The 17,202-nt window shown below is 34.2% G+C and overlaps 2 protein-coding genes across 5 annotated transcripts in view; one reads left to right on the top strand and one right to left on the bottom strand.

The window, feature by feature from the left end:
* LOC123542046 (protein arginine methyltransferase NDUFAF7, mitochondrial-like) overlaps positions 1–7,780 on the bottom strand; it is a 29,582-nt gene extending 21,802 nt beyond the window's left edge. The window contains exons 1-7 of the mRNA XM_045327682.2: positions 7,631–7,780; positions 6,129–6,271; positions 4,547–4,627; positions 3,941–4,051; positions 2,399–2,668; positions 1,539–1,652; positions 223–372 (exon numbers count right to left, since the gene is read on the bottom strand). Coding sequence (XP_045183617.2) covers positions 223–372; positions 1,539–1,652; positions 2,399–2,668; positions 3,941–4,051; positions 4,547–4,627; positions 6,129–6,271; positions 7,631–7,685 — 924 coding nt within the window. The 5' untranslated portion in view covers positions 7,686–7,780. The remainder of the gene's footprint in view (positions 1–222; positions 373–1,538; positions 1,653–2,398; positions 2,669–3,940; positions 4,052–4,546; positions 4,628–6,128; positions 6,272–7,630) is intronic.
* A 142-nt stretch (positions 7,781–7,922) lies between these two features.
* The window catches only part of LOC123542009 (ERO1-like protein alpha), a 55,441-nt gene continuing 46,161 nt past the window's right edge, over positions 7,923–17,202 (top strand). Inside the window, exons 1-2 of one of the 4 annotated variants that reach the window (XM_045327639.2) lie at positions 7,923–8,183; positions 10,169–10,288. In XM_045327639.2, the coding sequence (XP_045183574.2) occupies positions 8,064–8,183; positions 10,169–10,288 (240 nt within the window). In that variant the 5' untranslated portion in view covers positions 7,923–8,063. The remainder of the gene's footprint in view (positions 8,184–10,168; positions 10,289–17,202) is intronic. The other 3 variants (XM_045327673.2, XM_045327661.2, XM_045327654.2) reach the window with 3 other exon arrangements.

The raw sequence follows: 17,202 nt of genomic DNA, 5'->3' as shown, positions 1-17,202 counted from the left end.
GTGCTATAATACATACTTAATATACAGGTGGATAGTATACACAATGAATTTATATATGTCTGCTAAGTTATGCATGACTGCATGATATAAATGCAAAAACAATTGTTTGGTGAAGGAGACGGATTTACTTTTTGCTGTAAGAAATACTGGATTTTTGAAGTTCCCTATGAGATTATGTTAGCACTAAGATAGATACATGTACTTCGCCCTAAAAACACTCACCCTAAAAGTGTCTTCTTTAGTCCCATTATGTCCATAGTCTGCTATCAATGCACAACCGCCTTGACTGTTTATTCTGTCAGCTAGGTATTGTACAGTAACACCAGCACTGGGACACACTTCAATATGTTCTCTGTTATCACCAGGCTCAACCTGAAATAAACAAAGCAACGTATAGGAAGCAGTGTAGATGCCTGAAGCAGTGTAGAGGCCTGAAGCAGAGTAGAGGTCTAAAGCAGTGTACAGACCTGGAGCAATATAAGATTATGTTATCACTGAGGCTGATATTCCTCCCCAAAAAGCACAACCCCTAAACGTATTGTCTTAAAGCCCATTATGTCTATAGTATGCTGAACAACCACTGTTAACTGAGTAATATCATCATATCCATTAAAGTAAAGTACAAAAATGTAATTAAATTTATAGACAGTCAGTCAGGTCACTAGACCATTATTTTCTCTTCTAATCCTTAGCCATGCATTTGCGCTATATTTTGTAATATTTCTGTATGCAGCTACCTTCACCTATGACATTATGACCTTAACCATTTCTAGTCTCAAGCTGACCTCTGATCATTTGAACAGAAAACTACACTTAGTCATCTTCACCCTAAATATTTAAGTTATTATGTTTGATGGCCTTAGGATTAGTGTTCTCCAGCAACTGATCAAAAACTGTTTTCAGACTTTTGACTACTAACCCCTAAAGAATTTTGGTCACTATAGGCCTAACTTTTCCGATTCTGTGACCTTGATCTTTGACCTACTGACCTCCAAACTCATAGGGGTCATCTACCGACCATAAGAAATAATCCTATGAAGTTTGATCACAGCAGGCCTTAAAGACTTTATTTATTATACGATTTATTGAGCATAAATAGTTTACAGGCTGATGTTCACTGTGACCTTGACCATTGACTTAACGACTTTCAAAATAATACAAGCCACAGGTACTGATGCTATGATGTTTGACAACTGTAATCAAAGCATTTTTCAGTTATTGAAAGGAAACCACCTTCAGTCTAAAACTGTGACCTTGACTTTCAACCTAGTAAACCAAAAAGTGTTAGGGGTCATTATACTGACCACAGACAATCATCCTTTGCTGTTTGATAACAGTAGGCCAAAGCATTATCCTGTTATTGATTGGAAACCAAAACCTAAGTGTCTAGCCACCAACTTACAGACATGAGCAGAACAATACATGCACACTCTTCTCTAAAAAGGAATGGGGTACATGATAAATATGCTTAGCTTCTTATTCCCACAGTCCCCTGCTTGGAGAATATCTGTCTTTAATAGGAAATACAATTATGGTACCTTAAGATAAATCCTTGAAGCAGCAGTCTCTGTGGGTGACAACACAAACCTTAAATTATCGTCTGCTGTTGGATCTGTATCAACTAAAACTTCCCTCCAACCCTTGTCTGTTTTCTGAAATTACAGCAAAATTAATGTCAAACTACGCTGTAAACAAATGTCTAATTGATAACACAAAGTCTTCTGACATAATTTCAAACTGAAAATTAAACCAAAAAGACATAACTTACTGTTTAAAAATTCATTAAGTACAAAAATTACATCGTCCAAATTCATTTTGATAAAACAAATCTGTGCTTTACTTCAGAAACTTTTTCCTGACACGATAGTCCTCATCCAAAGATCTGCTACTGTATACTGGGTATTATCTGCAATGGATTTATCTTTGCTAATTTTGTGAATAATGCCAGTAGTGAAGTCTTTTCAACCCTTACCCTGCTAAATTTCTATAATAAACTTGTCCATCTTACAATTTGGACAGTACCATTAACTGTTAAAAAGGGTTCTTTCCAAAAAGATACCTACTGAATGGTGAACAGTGCAGATCATGATCAGACTGCACAGATGTGCAGGCTGATCATGATCTACACTGGTCACAGAGGCAGAATCACTTGCCGCCAGCAGGCTATGGGTTAATCACAAACAGGCAGGTTTGGTGAATTCTGAACACCACAAAATGACCGAATTTGCAGTACCAGTCACCTGGAGGTTACTAATCTGAATGTCTGACAGAGTTAAAGACACAGAACTCAAGTGCACTATCTATAACATAAAATTTCTTTAAACAATACCATGTCAATTTTACAAAAGTAGTATATAGTATAACATAAATCTAAAACAAAAATACCAGAATTTCTTACTTGAAATATATGTATTGGTAAAGCATCAAAGAATTCATGAGCAACAAACATGGTGAAGCCAGCAGGTATCTCATCTATATCCCTATACCAGTAAACACTAGGACCATGCTTAGAAACACAAGTTTTATAATGTGAAGAACCATCTGTAGATGTTTTTGTTGAACTGTTTGAGCAAGTCAATTTCTCTTCTTGCATTTCACTCAATTTCTCACTGACCTCTACCAAATGTAATGACAGAGCTTTCCTCAGGTCAGGGAAATTTATAATTGCCTGAAAAGTATGTTTTTTGTCATTAATGTATACAAATAAACACATTTGAAATATTGTTTCAATTGAATGCAGTTAGTAAGACTTTTGACTTTCATTAAAGATAAATGACAATCATCTCAAAAGACACTGTAACATTATATTTAATACTATAATCATGTTTTGAGCCTTGAGAAAACCAACATAGTGTGTTTGCGACCAGCATGGATCCAGACAAGCATGCATGTTTGCGCAGTCTGGTCAGGATCCGTGCTGTTCGCTAACAGTTTCTCTAATTGCAATAGGCTTTGAAAGTGAACAGCATGGATCCTGACCAGACTGCACGGATGCGCATGCTGGTCTGGATCCATGCTGGTCGCAAATGCACTATGTTGGTTTTCTCATAGCGCAGGTCTTTTAGTTCCAAACATGCTACATTGATTTTCCTTCCTCTTCCCTTAGCACACCTTCTTTAAAGTTATTATCACAAAAAATGTATTACCATACAACATTTATATATCACTTTTTTCCTACATATATATATATAAGTTCAAAAGTGCTCCATTTGCATCAAATGTGCACCAAGCGGTTGTGTTTATAAAGTGTGAATGGCTAGACAGATTACAGATGAAAGTAAATCACAACATAAAACCAGGTGAGCAAAACATGCTTGGAAATGCATGAAACAGGTAAAGTAGAAAAACAAGGGCTGTCCGTAAGACAGCATGCTCGACTTTTCTCAGTGCTTTACTCTGAATTAGAGCTTTGCGAAAGGGGCATAACTGTCAAAATTCAAATCAGAGTTATGAGGATTGTTTTTCCTGGTGTAGATTTTGATAGTAAATAACTTTTTAAGTTTCAACTCAAAAGCTTTGAAAGAAACAGTGATATCTGACTTTATCAAAAACTTTATCCAAAATATTCTAAGATAAAAAGGGGCATAACTCTGTTAAAATTCAAACAGAGTTATGGGGGTTGTTTCTCCTTGTGCAGACATTGATAGTAAATAACTAATTTAAGTTTCAAGGCAAAAGTTTTGATAGTAACAGAGATATTTTTGACCTTATCAAAAACTTGAACCAATGGTGAGGCAGATGCCGGGGCAAGTGCAATTATAGCTCTACTTTTTCTTCGAAAAGTCGAGCTAAAAATGAAAATAGACTATAAATACACATTCTTAAGAGTGTTTTGGTGATCATTATACCAGAGCATCAAATGAAACACTGAAATGCTAGACAATAAGCCTAAGTGCTTCCTTTTTCATTATCATTATATGTATGTGACTATGTCTAGTACCCTCAACATGTCATCTGCCATGGTTCCCCTTCCAGGACCAAGTTCTACTAACTGCACATTATCAGGGGAACCAGCCATCTTCCATTCCATCACAAACCAGATAGCAAGTAACTGAAAAAGGAAAATAACAACTTCATAAAGAATTTTTAAAAGAAAACATTAGATAAAACACTAAAAAATAAATACTAAATATTTACATATAATTTCAGTCGATTGTAAGTCTTAAATCAATAAACATGATGTCTCTTGTCAAATCTTCCTTAAAACAGTCATATCACCCTGGGACTGACTCATTATTGCTCTGTAGAAAAATTGACTCATGATAGTCCTGTAGAACAATCACCTCACTCTGACCCTGAGACTGACTCATGATAGCCCTGTAGAACAATCACATCACCCAGGGATTGACTCATGACTGCCCTATAGATCGAAAAATCACCCCTCCTTAGAACTAACTAATGATTTCCCTGTAAAACAATCACCACACAACAGGATGACTCATGACCTCCACTCTATGAGCTCTACCTAATGAGATTACGGGGGAAGTAGGGGTCTCCTTGACCAAAAAAAAAGTAATTTAAACTAAATAAAATTAGATACATTTACCTCTCCAAACATTTGGCTAATTTCTGGTGAAGTGGTAAAGTCTCCCTTTTGTCCAAACACATCTCTGTGGATATAGTAACCCTGCAAATATAATTTCTATTTAATTCAAAGTTACATTTTAAATACAATGAAGTTTATGAAACGTGTGACCAGTTCATATTACCATGTTTCTTGATATTCAACCTTTCTACCTAATACATGTAACTTCTCAAACATATCAGGTGGAACCCTGTTTGTTTTAGTATAAATCCCAAAACATACAAAATCCTTTACATCCTTTATCATATAAACAGAGAAATGATGATACAGGGATATGGTAGCCTTTATCATATGTTCATGGTTTCAGAATTGTGTAAAATCCTCATAATAAAGTTCAGTCTCCAAAAACTATACATGACTCCTCAGGAAAATTCATTTGGCTATCGTCGTATTACTTACATTGAAACTTCCTAATTTTTCTTGAATTATCAACCCAAAGTAATCTAGAGCTATCACTAAAGGTGATAAATACCCCTAGACTCTGCTTTGATACACAATCTGACTAAAGTATTCCATTTCCTATGCATAGCGTTAACCGGAGATGATTTTTATCAGACTGCTCCGCTATAGGGAAAATAAAATGTTGTGACTATGACCTTTGGTTATGAAGATATAGAGTGGACACAAATCTAAGGTATTTGATATTTGTCCTCTAAGTGTGACCTTGGACCTTATGAGCCAGGTTGTGCACTCTGCATAATGTCTGGATGAGGTTCACAATAGATCCTAATTTTATGAAATTTAAGCTATCTGATCTTTGTCCTCTATGTGTGACCTTGACCTTGAACTTAGTGACTCAAGTCATATGATCTGCATCTTGTCTTGATGAGGTGAACAACTGATGCTACTTCTATAAAAATTTTCAAGCAGTTTAAAGGAAAGAGAGTTGACCCGAAGTTACTGTATTTGATCTTTGACCTCTAAAGGAGACCTTGACCTTGGACATTGTGATCTGGCTTGGGCACTCTGCACATCTTCTTGACACAGGGTTCTTACTAGGAATAGTGAGGTTCTCAGTAGGAATCCTAGAAAAAGTTGGAGTTCCAGTATGAAAAACTGGAGTCCTATATTTTTGCCGGTTGCTAGATAGAGTCATAGCTTTTTGAAGCTCTTCCTGTGGAAACGCGGTTGGAATATTTTGGTGTCCTTTTCCAAAAAGTATGTGTACAAATACGCATAATTTAAGCGTTTCCGAGAACCCTGTTGACAAGATTAATAATTGATGATAAACTTACAAAAAATCTTTCTAGCGGTTTGGAAGATATGGAGCGGGCAAAAAATTAAGCCATTTGACCTTTGACCTTCAAGTGTGACATTGACCTTGGATCTAATGACTTCAGTTGAGCACTCAACATGTCGTCTTGATGAGGTTAACAAATGATGCAACTTTTAGGAAAATCTTTCCAGTAATTAAGAAGATATGAAGTGGACGTGATGGGCAGATGGATGGACAGACCAACCTACTGACAGGCATAACTTCCAACATAATTCATACACTTTGCATCTAGGGGTATAATCAGTTTTCTTGCAAAGTGAAAGTTACCTCAGTTGCATGTGTTAGTGCTTCTTTCATATAATCAGCAACAGTTATTGGACCACTAAATCTGATCTTAGCCTGCAGTTGTGACAGCAACTTTCCGGAGTTCTCTCTTGAACATAATCTACGTTGACTGCACGTCAGACTACCTAAAATAAAAACAACAGTCTCAATCTAAATCTGTTAGGATGAAAGTATCATGCTTGTAACTTGTCTCAATTTTTCGACTGCAAGGCAGACCAATTTTACAGACTGACATTTATTGTATGTCTGCCTCTACGTCTCAAGTAGTTAGGATCAAAACTGTGGTGGAAATCTACGCCATTTAAACTTTGTGTTTATATACACATTTTATCACTAGGAAAACATAAAAATGATTTAAAAATGCCGAAATATGAACAAAAGTTAAAAATGGCATGCCAAATCTACCATAACACCTTCCGTATATATATTCAAAATTTGAAACGTATAAATGTGTAACCAATGAAATGCACAGGACTTGTAACAGGGTTTAAAAATAAACCAATCGATACAAACACAGCTTTACATGACTGAGGTAGAAATTTAACAGTGTAAGCGGAAAACACACCAACATATATGGAGTTTAAAAGTGTTTTGCCTACGAAACAGAGGTTTTCTCATTAGTTAGGTCATATAATGATGTATTTGGAATGAGCTTTCCAGACATGTATTATTTTTAGAGTGAAAAACTGGGTCTGGATAAGTATTTGAATTTAAGCCTCCAAATTGTTAGCGACGCGATTTGCGTCATTGGTTATATACACATAGAAGGAAAATATTGCGCCATAATTTGAATCATAAGTGGGTTGTACGTGGAGGAGAGATATTGACCTGTGCTAAAATTATCACAATATCAGATTAATTCTGACAGATTTTAATCATGTTAAATCTATTTTTTAATATCTTCTTTGTATATGTTCCAGGTGGTCATGTCAAATCATAGGATTAAGGAAAAGGCAAAAATATCAAGTTAACTTTAAAATCAACATTAAACATTATCAAACTCATACGCTTTCAAATATATGTCTTTGTGTCTGACTTTGCATTTTGTGTGTCTCTGTGCGTCTTTGCATGTCTCTGTGCGTCTTCGCAGTGTTTTGTATGGCAGCCTAAATGTTTGTGTCAAGAATCACAGTGATCAATTGCATAAAATTTCAATTCCATATATGCATACTAACATACGTACAAACTAACCAAGTTGGGTCGCAGTTGCTGGCAACAGGTGAGTGCAATTGCTCTACTATACCACTTCGAGCTAAGAAAACGTACGTCGCCCAAATACGAGAACGTGTCAATTTGTGCAACACATATATTTGAAAGTTTATGGGTTTGATTATTAAATGTTGAAAATGTTTCATCATCATTATCATCATCATCATCGTCATCATCAGTGAATAACAAATGTAACAAAAGATGGCAAGGTAAACTCCCTCTAAAAACTTTTAGAGTCACAATTCAATCAGTCTGAAATAACAGGAAATGCTAACAGTGTCTCAAAAGGCTAAATATCTGACGTTTGCAGTACTGTCGCATGACATTCATTTTCAGGTAAAATGTATGTCTACACCGGGAAATCCCTTGATCAGGGAATTCCAAACTCGTTTTCAGACTATTCGCCACGTACTCTCTCAAATATATTCATCCGCACGAAATGCGACAATTGATAATTATGATATGTATTTCATTTTTATAAAGCTATGTATAGAAAATTAAATATTATATCACCAGTTCAAAACATGAAGAATAATTTGTTCCTGTTGATATTATATGGAACCTGCAATTTAGAACTATGTTTTTGTGCAATCATTTCCTGTGAGATGTTGTAAGGCACCATAACAAATTTTATAAACAGTAGAAATGTTGACAGAATTATAGTTTCTTTTCCATTATCGGCGTGTCACTTTGTAAAATAAATTGAAGATGACTGGGAAAAAAGTGTTATTGATTTTAATTTTGATAATGACAATTTTTGCCATTCATGCAGTGAAAAATAAAAGCAAAAGGGATACTTTCACTTCAGGAAATGGTTGTTTTTGTAAGGTAAAACAGATCAATTGTGTACATTTTTTATTTAACGACTGATGAAATTTTGCTGTACTATTACTGTATATTATCTCATATGGTTTGTCATTATTATTTGCTGATTTACCAATAACTCTTGTGAGTTATAAAATAAGATATTTTCTTGGCATCAAAAAAGTTTTATGGTTCAAGGTATATTTACAAACCATATTGTACTGTTATGTCATGCGAACAATCCTCTTTGGAAGAAAGTGTTGAAATAAATGTGGAATAAGCATGCATTCCATTATACATAGTTGAAGACTTGAAAAAACTTATTCCTCACTTCGAATATGGACAAGTCAAAAAATATAACACTATCAACACTTGAGTACAATTATTTGGATCAGGTTCTCACCTTAACAGTGTCATTTTGCGAGGGGGTTAGGTCAACAGGCTAATTAAACTACCATATATTTACAACTGTTAAAAGTTTCATTAAAATCTACTCTCATTGTATGAATTATTCTAAATATAACCAAAATCATGACTTACCCATCATATGCCCATAGACACCCTTAACAGGGTTCCCACGTTATCCGGGAAAACGGGAAAAGTCCGTGAATTTCAAAAATTGACTCCTGGCCGTGAAAATACCGGGAATTTGGCGAGAGAATGGTAAAGGTACGGGAAAATACCGGGAATTATCCCATTTTGCTAAGGGAAGTAATTCATGATTCAAAATGGCGGACATGAATGTCATTTCAATTTCCTTTTTCGAAAATACCGATGTTTTTGTGGTTGATGGGCCTATATAGGTAGCTTTGCTTGAATTTTTAAACAGTAATTCTAGGCTTTCGGTCATTTTTGTGTTGATTTTTAAGATGCCCTGTGAAATTCCGATTTTTTTCGTAAATAATTGTGAAAATCGTGATTAGTGGCACGCTTAAATTCAGTGATCAAACATCAGCTTGTCTGAAAATAATTTAATTGCTAGAAGTGTATCAAAGATTATATAAATAATGTAGGTGGCACCAGAGGTGTAGTTATTATGAAGATGTCTTCACAACATGCTAGACAAGTAAATGATTCATAGTTTCCTTGAGAAACAAAAGCTTGAGGACAGTAAACAGGACAGTAAGGAAACAAAATGAAAAAAAAAGAAAATTTGTAGAGCCTGTATTTATTAAGTAGAAACGTTTAAGCAATATCGGGCCATCATGACCCTCTTATTCTTATAATTTTACACTGAATCTAGAAAAATTGATGGGAACGTACAACCCTATATGTCGTACAGAGGTCCTTGAAAATCACAACAAGGTCCTGGAAAAGTCCTTAAATTTCATAGAGGTAAAAGTGTGGGAACCCTGCCTTAATGTGAATTTGCTTGATGCCCAGTTTGTTTTGCAAATCACTCGGCAAAAGCTCAAGTCATGTACCCCTGTCATTTCTGTTCACTAAATTTCTAAGTATAAGATGTCAAATTTACCGTGTTCAGAGTTCAGATGCACAGGAATTGAACCATGAGGATGTAGCCTGAGTATCGAAGCATCTGAATGATGAATCATGGTAAATTAGGCGATAAACCACAAGAAGGCTTTGATTGTTTTCATTCAAGATTGCATGTTGATTGAAATATTTTGATAAAGATTATGCTGGGCTTCATTTATCCGAGTAGCAAAGAACTGGGCTTTATGCAGCAATTTGACGTCATATTAATTGATGCCATATGACTCGTAATGCTCTCCTTGTGATCAGTGCATCAGCCATATTGCAGAATATACAAAGCTTAAGCTTCTTCTTTGTTTAACTTGCAATCGAATTTGGCCAAGTTAGAATAGATCCATGTTTTCACACTTTTCCATAATGCAAGGGGTCTTTAACCAGATACTGCCAGCATGGTTAATAATCATGGCTGATAACCTAAAAAATGGGAAATGGCTGATATTCATATGAATCAGCCATGTCTGTGAGGGAATTTTCAGTTACCATTATGCTGGGCATAATCTGGATTATATTTTCAGTTACAAGGAGAAGTAGATGATTGTTCCTGTAAAGTTGAAAGTCTGGATTCTCTCAACAACCGGATGATTTATCCAAGAATGAAGAGCCTGCTATCAAAGGATTACTTCAGATATTTTAAGGTATGTTGTCTCCTCTGACACATTAGGATTAAGAAAGTAGATTCTTGAACAAAGTTGTATGTATGCATTTTTAGCTCGACTTTTTGAAGAAAAATTAGAGCTATTGCACTCGTACAAGCGTCGCTGTCACTGTTGGTTAAAGTTTTTGATAAAGTCAGATATCTCTGTTACATGTACTATCAAAACTTTTGACTTGAAACTTAAAACATTATTTACTATCAAAGTCTACACCAGGAGAAACAATCCCCATAACACTGATTTGAATTTTGACAGAGTTATGATTATAGGTAAGTAGAAGCTATAATGGAACAATATTACAGACAGGTTTTTGATAATGTCAAATATCTTTGTTACTATCAAAGCTTTTGACTAGACACTTAAATTACTTATTTACTATCAAAGTCTACACCAGGAGAAACAATACCCACAACTCTGATTTGAATATAATACGTCATAGATCTTGGAAACGATTAAAATGTTTTGGTCGAAATTTCCTACAAAGGTTTACTGACATGCACGTGAATAATGGTGAATAATGGTATTTTCTTTTCATAAAAAATCATGATGTGTGACAGTTTTCCCGTCTGTTAAGTTTGCAGATAAATAAAAAATAAATGAGCCGTGCTTTGGGAAAACCAACATAGTGACTTTGCGACCAGCATGGATCCAGACCAGCCTGGGCAGATGCGCAGTCTGGTCAGGATCCATGCTGTTCGCTAACAATTTCTCTAATTACAACAGGCTTTGAAAGCGAACAGCATGGTACCTGACCAGACTGCGATCACAATTTAGGTTGGGACACCAAACATTAATTTCAGAATATAAAAGGAATATTCACAAGTGCCAGGTCAATACTTACGGACAATAGTATAATCCTTTTACACGGACTTAAGTTCCCTACCATGTCTATATATAGGTGGTAGTAACGTTATTCGGTCATTTTGTTATGGTTTCGTCGGTTGGTTGTTTTATTCGGTGTATCAGGTGTAAAGACAGACATTGGGGTAGCCAAGGATGTGGGTGCGGGCGAGGATACCCTCTGCATGGTACTTCACCGTGTTTAAAAAGAGTATTTTGCCTTGAATATTGTGCCGATGAATAACTGTTGTCGTAAAAAAGTTAAACTTGTCCGTTAAGCAACTACAATGATGATTAATTGCAGTATAGTGATTTGCGATGAACGCTTAAGAAATTATTTATTTCTTCAAAAAGATACACATAACTTTGCCAGAACCAAGACATAATACAAATTTAGCATATGGACTTCAAATTTAAGCCTAAAACTAAAACAAGAGGGCCATGATGGCCCTATATCGCTCACCTGTTATCATTGCACTTGAGGACAAGAAGGTCCTCAGAAAAAATATCTAAGTCCAAAGGACCGTAAGAACAAAGGGAAGAAATTTAACCAAAAAGAAAAAAAAATTCTTACAAGGTACAGATATGTCAAAATACACCTAAAAATTGGAGGTACAATCCATGTTGTACCACAGAAAAGTGGTCTCGGTTTTTCCCTACGGCCAATAATAAAAAAGTTACTAAATATAAGCTATTAATAGTAACGTAAAATGAAAGTAATTAAAAAAAAAATTATTGTAAGTGAACAAAAGAAGTATCGGCCAAATAAATTTGTTGACATAAATGAAATTTCAGATCAGTATCTTCATTAGTTACGGAGATATACCCATTTTAATTTGAAATAAAGGGAGGTAATTTGACATGAAATCAGTCCATAGTTATCTACCCTGATTGGCTCAGTCCAACTAATGACAATAATGAAATTTCAAATAAGTCCTATAAGTACTTACTGATATAAATCCATTTTGATTACAATCAGAGGAGGTAATCAGATATAAATAACTCTGGAACCTACGAATGGATCTGATTTGTCATGGAATCCAAGATTTATTGTTGTTGAAGATATTTTGGAAGTTTGTATCAAATAAAACCATAAATGAAGTCTCTATATGGCTGCAAAAGCCAAAATAGCCAATTTTGGACCTTTAAGGGGCCATAACTCTGGAACCCATGAAGGAATCTTGCCAGTTCAAGAAAGGAACCAAGATCTTGTGGTGATATAAGTTTTGTGCAAGTTTGGTTAAAATCAAATCATAAATGAAGCTGCTATTGTGCAGACAAGGTCAAAACAGCTAATTTTGGCCCTTTCAGGGGCCATAACTCTGGAATCCATTATGGGATCTGGCTGGTTCAAGAAAGGAACCTAGATCTTATGGTGACACAAGTTTTGTGCAAGTCTGATTAAATTCAAATCATAAATGAAGCTGCTATTGTGCAGACAAGGTCAAAATAGCTAATTCTGGCCCTTTCAGGGGCCATCACTCTGGAACCCATTATGGAATCTGGCCAGTTCAAAAAAAGGAACCAAGATCATATGGTGATACAAGTTGTGTGCAAGTTTGGTTAAAATAAAATCATAAATGAAGCTGCTGTTGTGCAGACAAGGTCAAAATAGCTAATTCTGGCCCTTTCAGGGGCCATAACTCTGGCACCCATAATGGAATCTGACCAGTTCAAGAAAGGAACCAAGATCTTATGGTGATACAAGTTGTGTGCCAGTTTGGTAAAAATCAAATTATAAATAAAGCTGCTATTATGCAGACAAGGTCAAAATAGTTAATTTTGGCCCTTTCAGGGGCCATAACTCTGGAACCTGTAATGGGATCTGGCCAGTTCAAGAAAGGAACCGAGATCTTATGGTGATACAAGTTGTGTGCAAGTTTGGTTAAAATAAAATCATAAATGAAACCACTATCGTGCAGACAAGAAATTGTTGACGCACGGACGCACGAGACGCTCGGATGGACGACGGACGAAGGGTGATCAGAAAAGCTCACCTTGTCACTATGTGACAGGTGAGCTAAAAAAGGTCACAGATCTATTTTGGGTATCCCTCTTACCTCCCCAACTACAACCAGAGAGTCAAAATCCCCACCTGTTCAATTTTACCACCAAGGCAAACAAAATCCCCAAACCCACCATTCGATTGTGTTAAATAATTTTTTTAAAACTTGTTATAATATTAACAAAATAAATTGTAAAATGCTTGTTTTCAAGTAAAATTACGAATTGAACAGAGACGGTTGAAAACTAGCAATATCACAGAGAGGCCTTGTCAGCCTTGGTTAAATTGAGCAGGGAGGCCATGTGAGGAGGATGGAATTGTGGGATTGGTATTTATTCCATCTGTGATTCTGGTATTTTATATCTCTTGACATAGAATGTTTATATAGATAACAAAACTGATCTTTGATATTTAATATTATATTCAAAACGTTAAACATATTTCATGTATTTGTATTAGCATCAACAATAAATATATTTCAAAATAATGCATGCAGTTTGATAAAACAATAGTTCTTGAAGACAGAAAACTCAAAATTTATTCCATTTAGAGTCTTTCAGTTTTTATGCTTTTGTAGGGGTAAAAGGCTATTGTAAAATTGAATATCTCTCTTCTTTTTTTGTATTAGATCCTGTCAAACATACATTTGATATTTGATATCGGAATTCAAACCTTGTTCCTTTTTCTGGAGGTAGCGTTGAGTTATAAGACGCTGTGATAGATATTTATTGATATATTATAATTTTGTTGCATTCTTATAGACCTTTTTACAGAGAGCTACTTCCTTGGCAGCGGGAAACAATTTTCGCGCATGCGCATTCTTCATAGGGCAAAAAGACATGACTGCATAATATAAATTACGTTAGAGTTATATTGTATTTTAATCTATAAGATCAATAATGAGTTTGTTTTATAGTAAATATCCACCGAAAGGCAAAGGAAAATATAATTATGTAGATCTTAGCAAACCCACAGCTTTAACTTATGCGCATTATCATTGATGATTTTAGATTAATAGACTATTTATTCGGCAAATTTGATCTCAACAAAATTAGGTTAAGAAAAATAAAGATATTTTCCCTGAATTAATTAGGTAATAACAAAGACTTTGTTTTTTCCTAACGTGATTTCACATAACTTACTACATGTCGCAATTAGCTTACATGATACTTAAAATATAATTGATCAAAAGGATTTAAAAATACCAAGACAACACATTCTTGACTAGTTTCGACCTTTATGTCTTCGTCAGAAATAACAACGTACAAAACAAACGACGTCACATCCGTTTGGACGCGAACGTCACTGTGACAAAAAGCGCAAATGGGTGGTTTTCAAAATTATGAAGCAAAAGTGTGACATAGGGGTTGAAAATTTAAACTTATTTCTTAGGGTGGTCACCTATTTTTTATGATAGCAAATACTTCAAATTTGAAGGAAATAACTCTCAGAAAGTGTTGAGACATGCCAATAAGAAAATATTTCAGCCTTTAATTCGAAAGTTCAGTGATTTTCCCATAAGATGGGTGATAAATGTTGCAGTGTTTTATGACAAGGAAATATGTATAACAGTAATTTTTTCAACATAAATGATAAGTAATGGGTGTATGTGTATGGTTTGAACCTTATTTAATCATATGTTTGTGGACACTGGTTTTTAAAATCACCCTTTCTGCACAAATCTGACATGAAAATAAAACTTTACCTAGAAAAGTTGTTGCTGAATGCAAAATAACTAACATATGATTATAAAACCTATTTTTTTCTCTCACTTTGCATGTTTATAAACCACATGCCAAATTTCAAGACTGTTTCTAGAATTGTCAGCTCAAAATTGAGTTATTTTACAGATGCACAGGGGACACATACTGAAGATCAGTGTAATATTCATCCATTATTAGTTTTCTATTCATAAAAAGACTAATGGTAATCAACTTTAGACAAATACTATTAAAAAATAGTTTATTCCACATAATAACTACAAAATTGAAAAATTTCACTACAAACACATGAAAATTCAACAGAATGTAATGCTTTAAATGAAAAAATAAGTGACTTTATACATAACTAACACATTGAAATCATTTAGTTTACATGCAATGCTTATTCATAGTAGAAAAATGACAAAATGCCATGCATGATAAAATGGAATAGTAAAATTCATACATACTTTATAATGTTACTAAAAAGGGTGCACAGGGGACAAATTGTATCAAAATATTTATTCATAGAATATGTTCATGGTAAGTAAAATTCTTTTAACTACACAATATTTACTAGTGAACATTACATATTTAGGTAAACTTATGAGCTTAAGAAGCAATAAAATTGATGTTTCCACTTTTAAACTTGAAAATTGGCAACTTCAGAAGAAAATGCAAACAATGAATTTTAAATTGTCCAGGGTTTCTTATATAATGCTAAATTATAAAGTAATGCCTAAATTTTGCATTCACACTGCTAAGAATATAGAACTGCCACCACAAATTACTGTAATGCTATGATAATTGATATAATGTCAAAAAAGGGTGCACAGGGGACATCACTTCTGGCTCTGTGAATGTTTAACAGTCAGTAATATGTGAAGTTGAACCCTGCTTTTGTATCTGTTGTAACTCCCTTTCAAGGAAAATAAAGTAAAATCCCATTTTATTTAAAGAATAAAAGAAATCTGACTCTTAACAACTGAAAAGGTGCACAGGGGACATTTTTAGGTGTATAGACATCCATCAAGTTTCTGAGAAAGTTGATTTATTAAAGAAAAAAATCATACCGTGTCTTCACAGCTGAAAGGATAAAGACCTTAGAAAAACATTAAGACTTTAGAAAAGTAATAGGGTTATGAAATTGTAGTGTTCAACATTTAAATTTAGTATTTTTTTCACTATTTTTTGTGAAGGGGGTTCCATTACAAGATGTGAAATATTGGTAACAATAAGATGTAGGTAATGAAAAGAAGTATTTTATTTAAATGTGCAGAGTTTAAGTTACACAAAAAAGCCAAAGCTGTAACAATAAAGCATGGTTTTAAAAAGTAAGCCACAGTTGAAAACTATACTTCATGTAAAATGTCACACTTTTTTGGGTGCACAGGGGACAAAATTAGCTATATAATTTAAAATAACTTTAAAACTGTTTGAGTCATTAAGCTGAAATTGCACACATTTATTGACTACATTGAGTTGGATATAATTTGTCCCAATATACATTCTAAAACTAAACTGAATTAAAGTAAGGTGAGAGAAAAGAAAAAGCTTCATTATTTTGAAAACCACCCAAATATAGAATATATTTGTATTAATGTACATATAGATACGGATCATAATGATGTGGCGGGTATTTATCGAAAACATATTTCTTCAACATGAAGCAGAGAAAAAATAAAACCCAACATATCTACATGACAAATTTTGAAGTATACATGTGAAGCATAATTAACGATAGATCTACTTATAATTATATAAATAGTAAAATAACATTAATTTAAAAGCTAACCGCACATATATAATTACAGAAACAATCAAAAAATTAAAAACTTTCATTAAAATACGATTAAAGAAAAAATGCAGTCAAACAGCGAAAAGGGGACCTTGAAGCAGTAATAAGGGGAGGTAATAAAACGGCAATAAAATATCAAAATGCTGGAAAATAGAGCCAATATATTCTTAACTTCTACAAAAATTATTAATATTATTTTAAAGTTAGAAAATATATTAAAAACAATACTATACAGTGAAAATATTTAACCTGTAGGACCCTATTAAATTTACTTGGTAACTGTAATCACACAGTAAACAATACGCTGGTGTTTATGCCAGATGGGTGCACGGTTAAATACTGGTGAATCCAGGATGTTTCACCTAGTAACCTATCTAAATCATTATCAACAATGTCAATTGGTAAAAAACTGAAATCATCTAAATTGTGATGAGTACTGTTGAAATGGGCAGCCACACCGCTAGCATATGCTGGATGGCTGAAATTGTTAATGTCAAATTTATGACTGTTCATACGTTTAGAAACCTGTTGTCGTGTTTGACCCACATATTGC

Source organism: Mercenaria mercenaria, chromosome 1 (genome assembly GCF_021730395.1).
Source record: "Mercenaria mercenaria strain notata chromosome 1, MADL_Memer_1, whole genome shotgun sequence".
Classification (NCBI taxonomy): Eukaryota; Metazoa; Mollusca; class Bivalvia; order Venerida; family Veneridae; genus Mercenaria; species Mercenaria mercenaria.
This window is presented reverse-complemented; position numbering and strand designations above follow the sequence as displayed.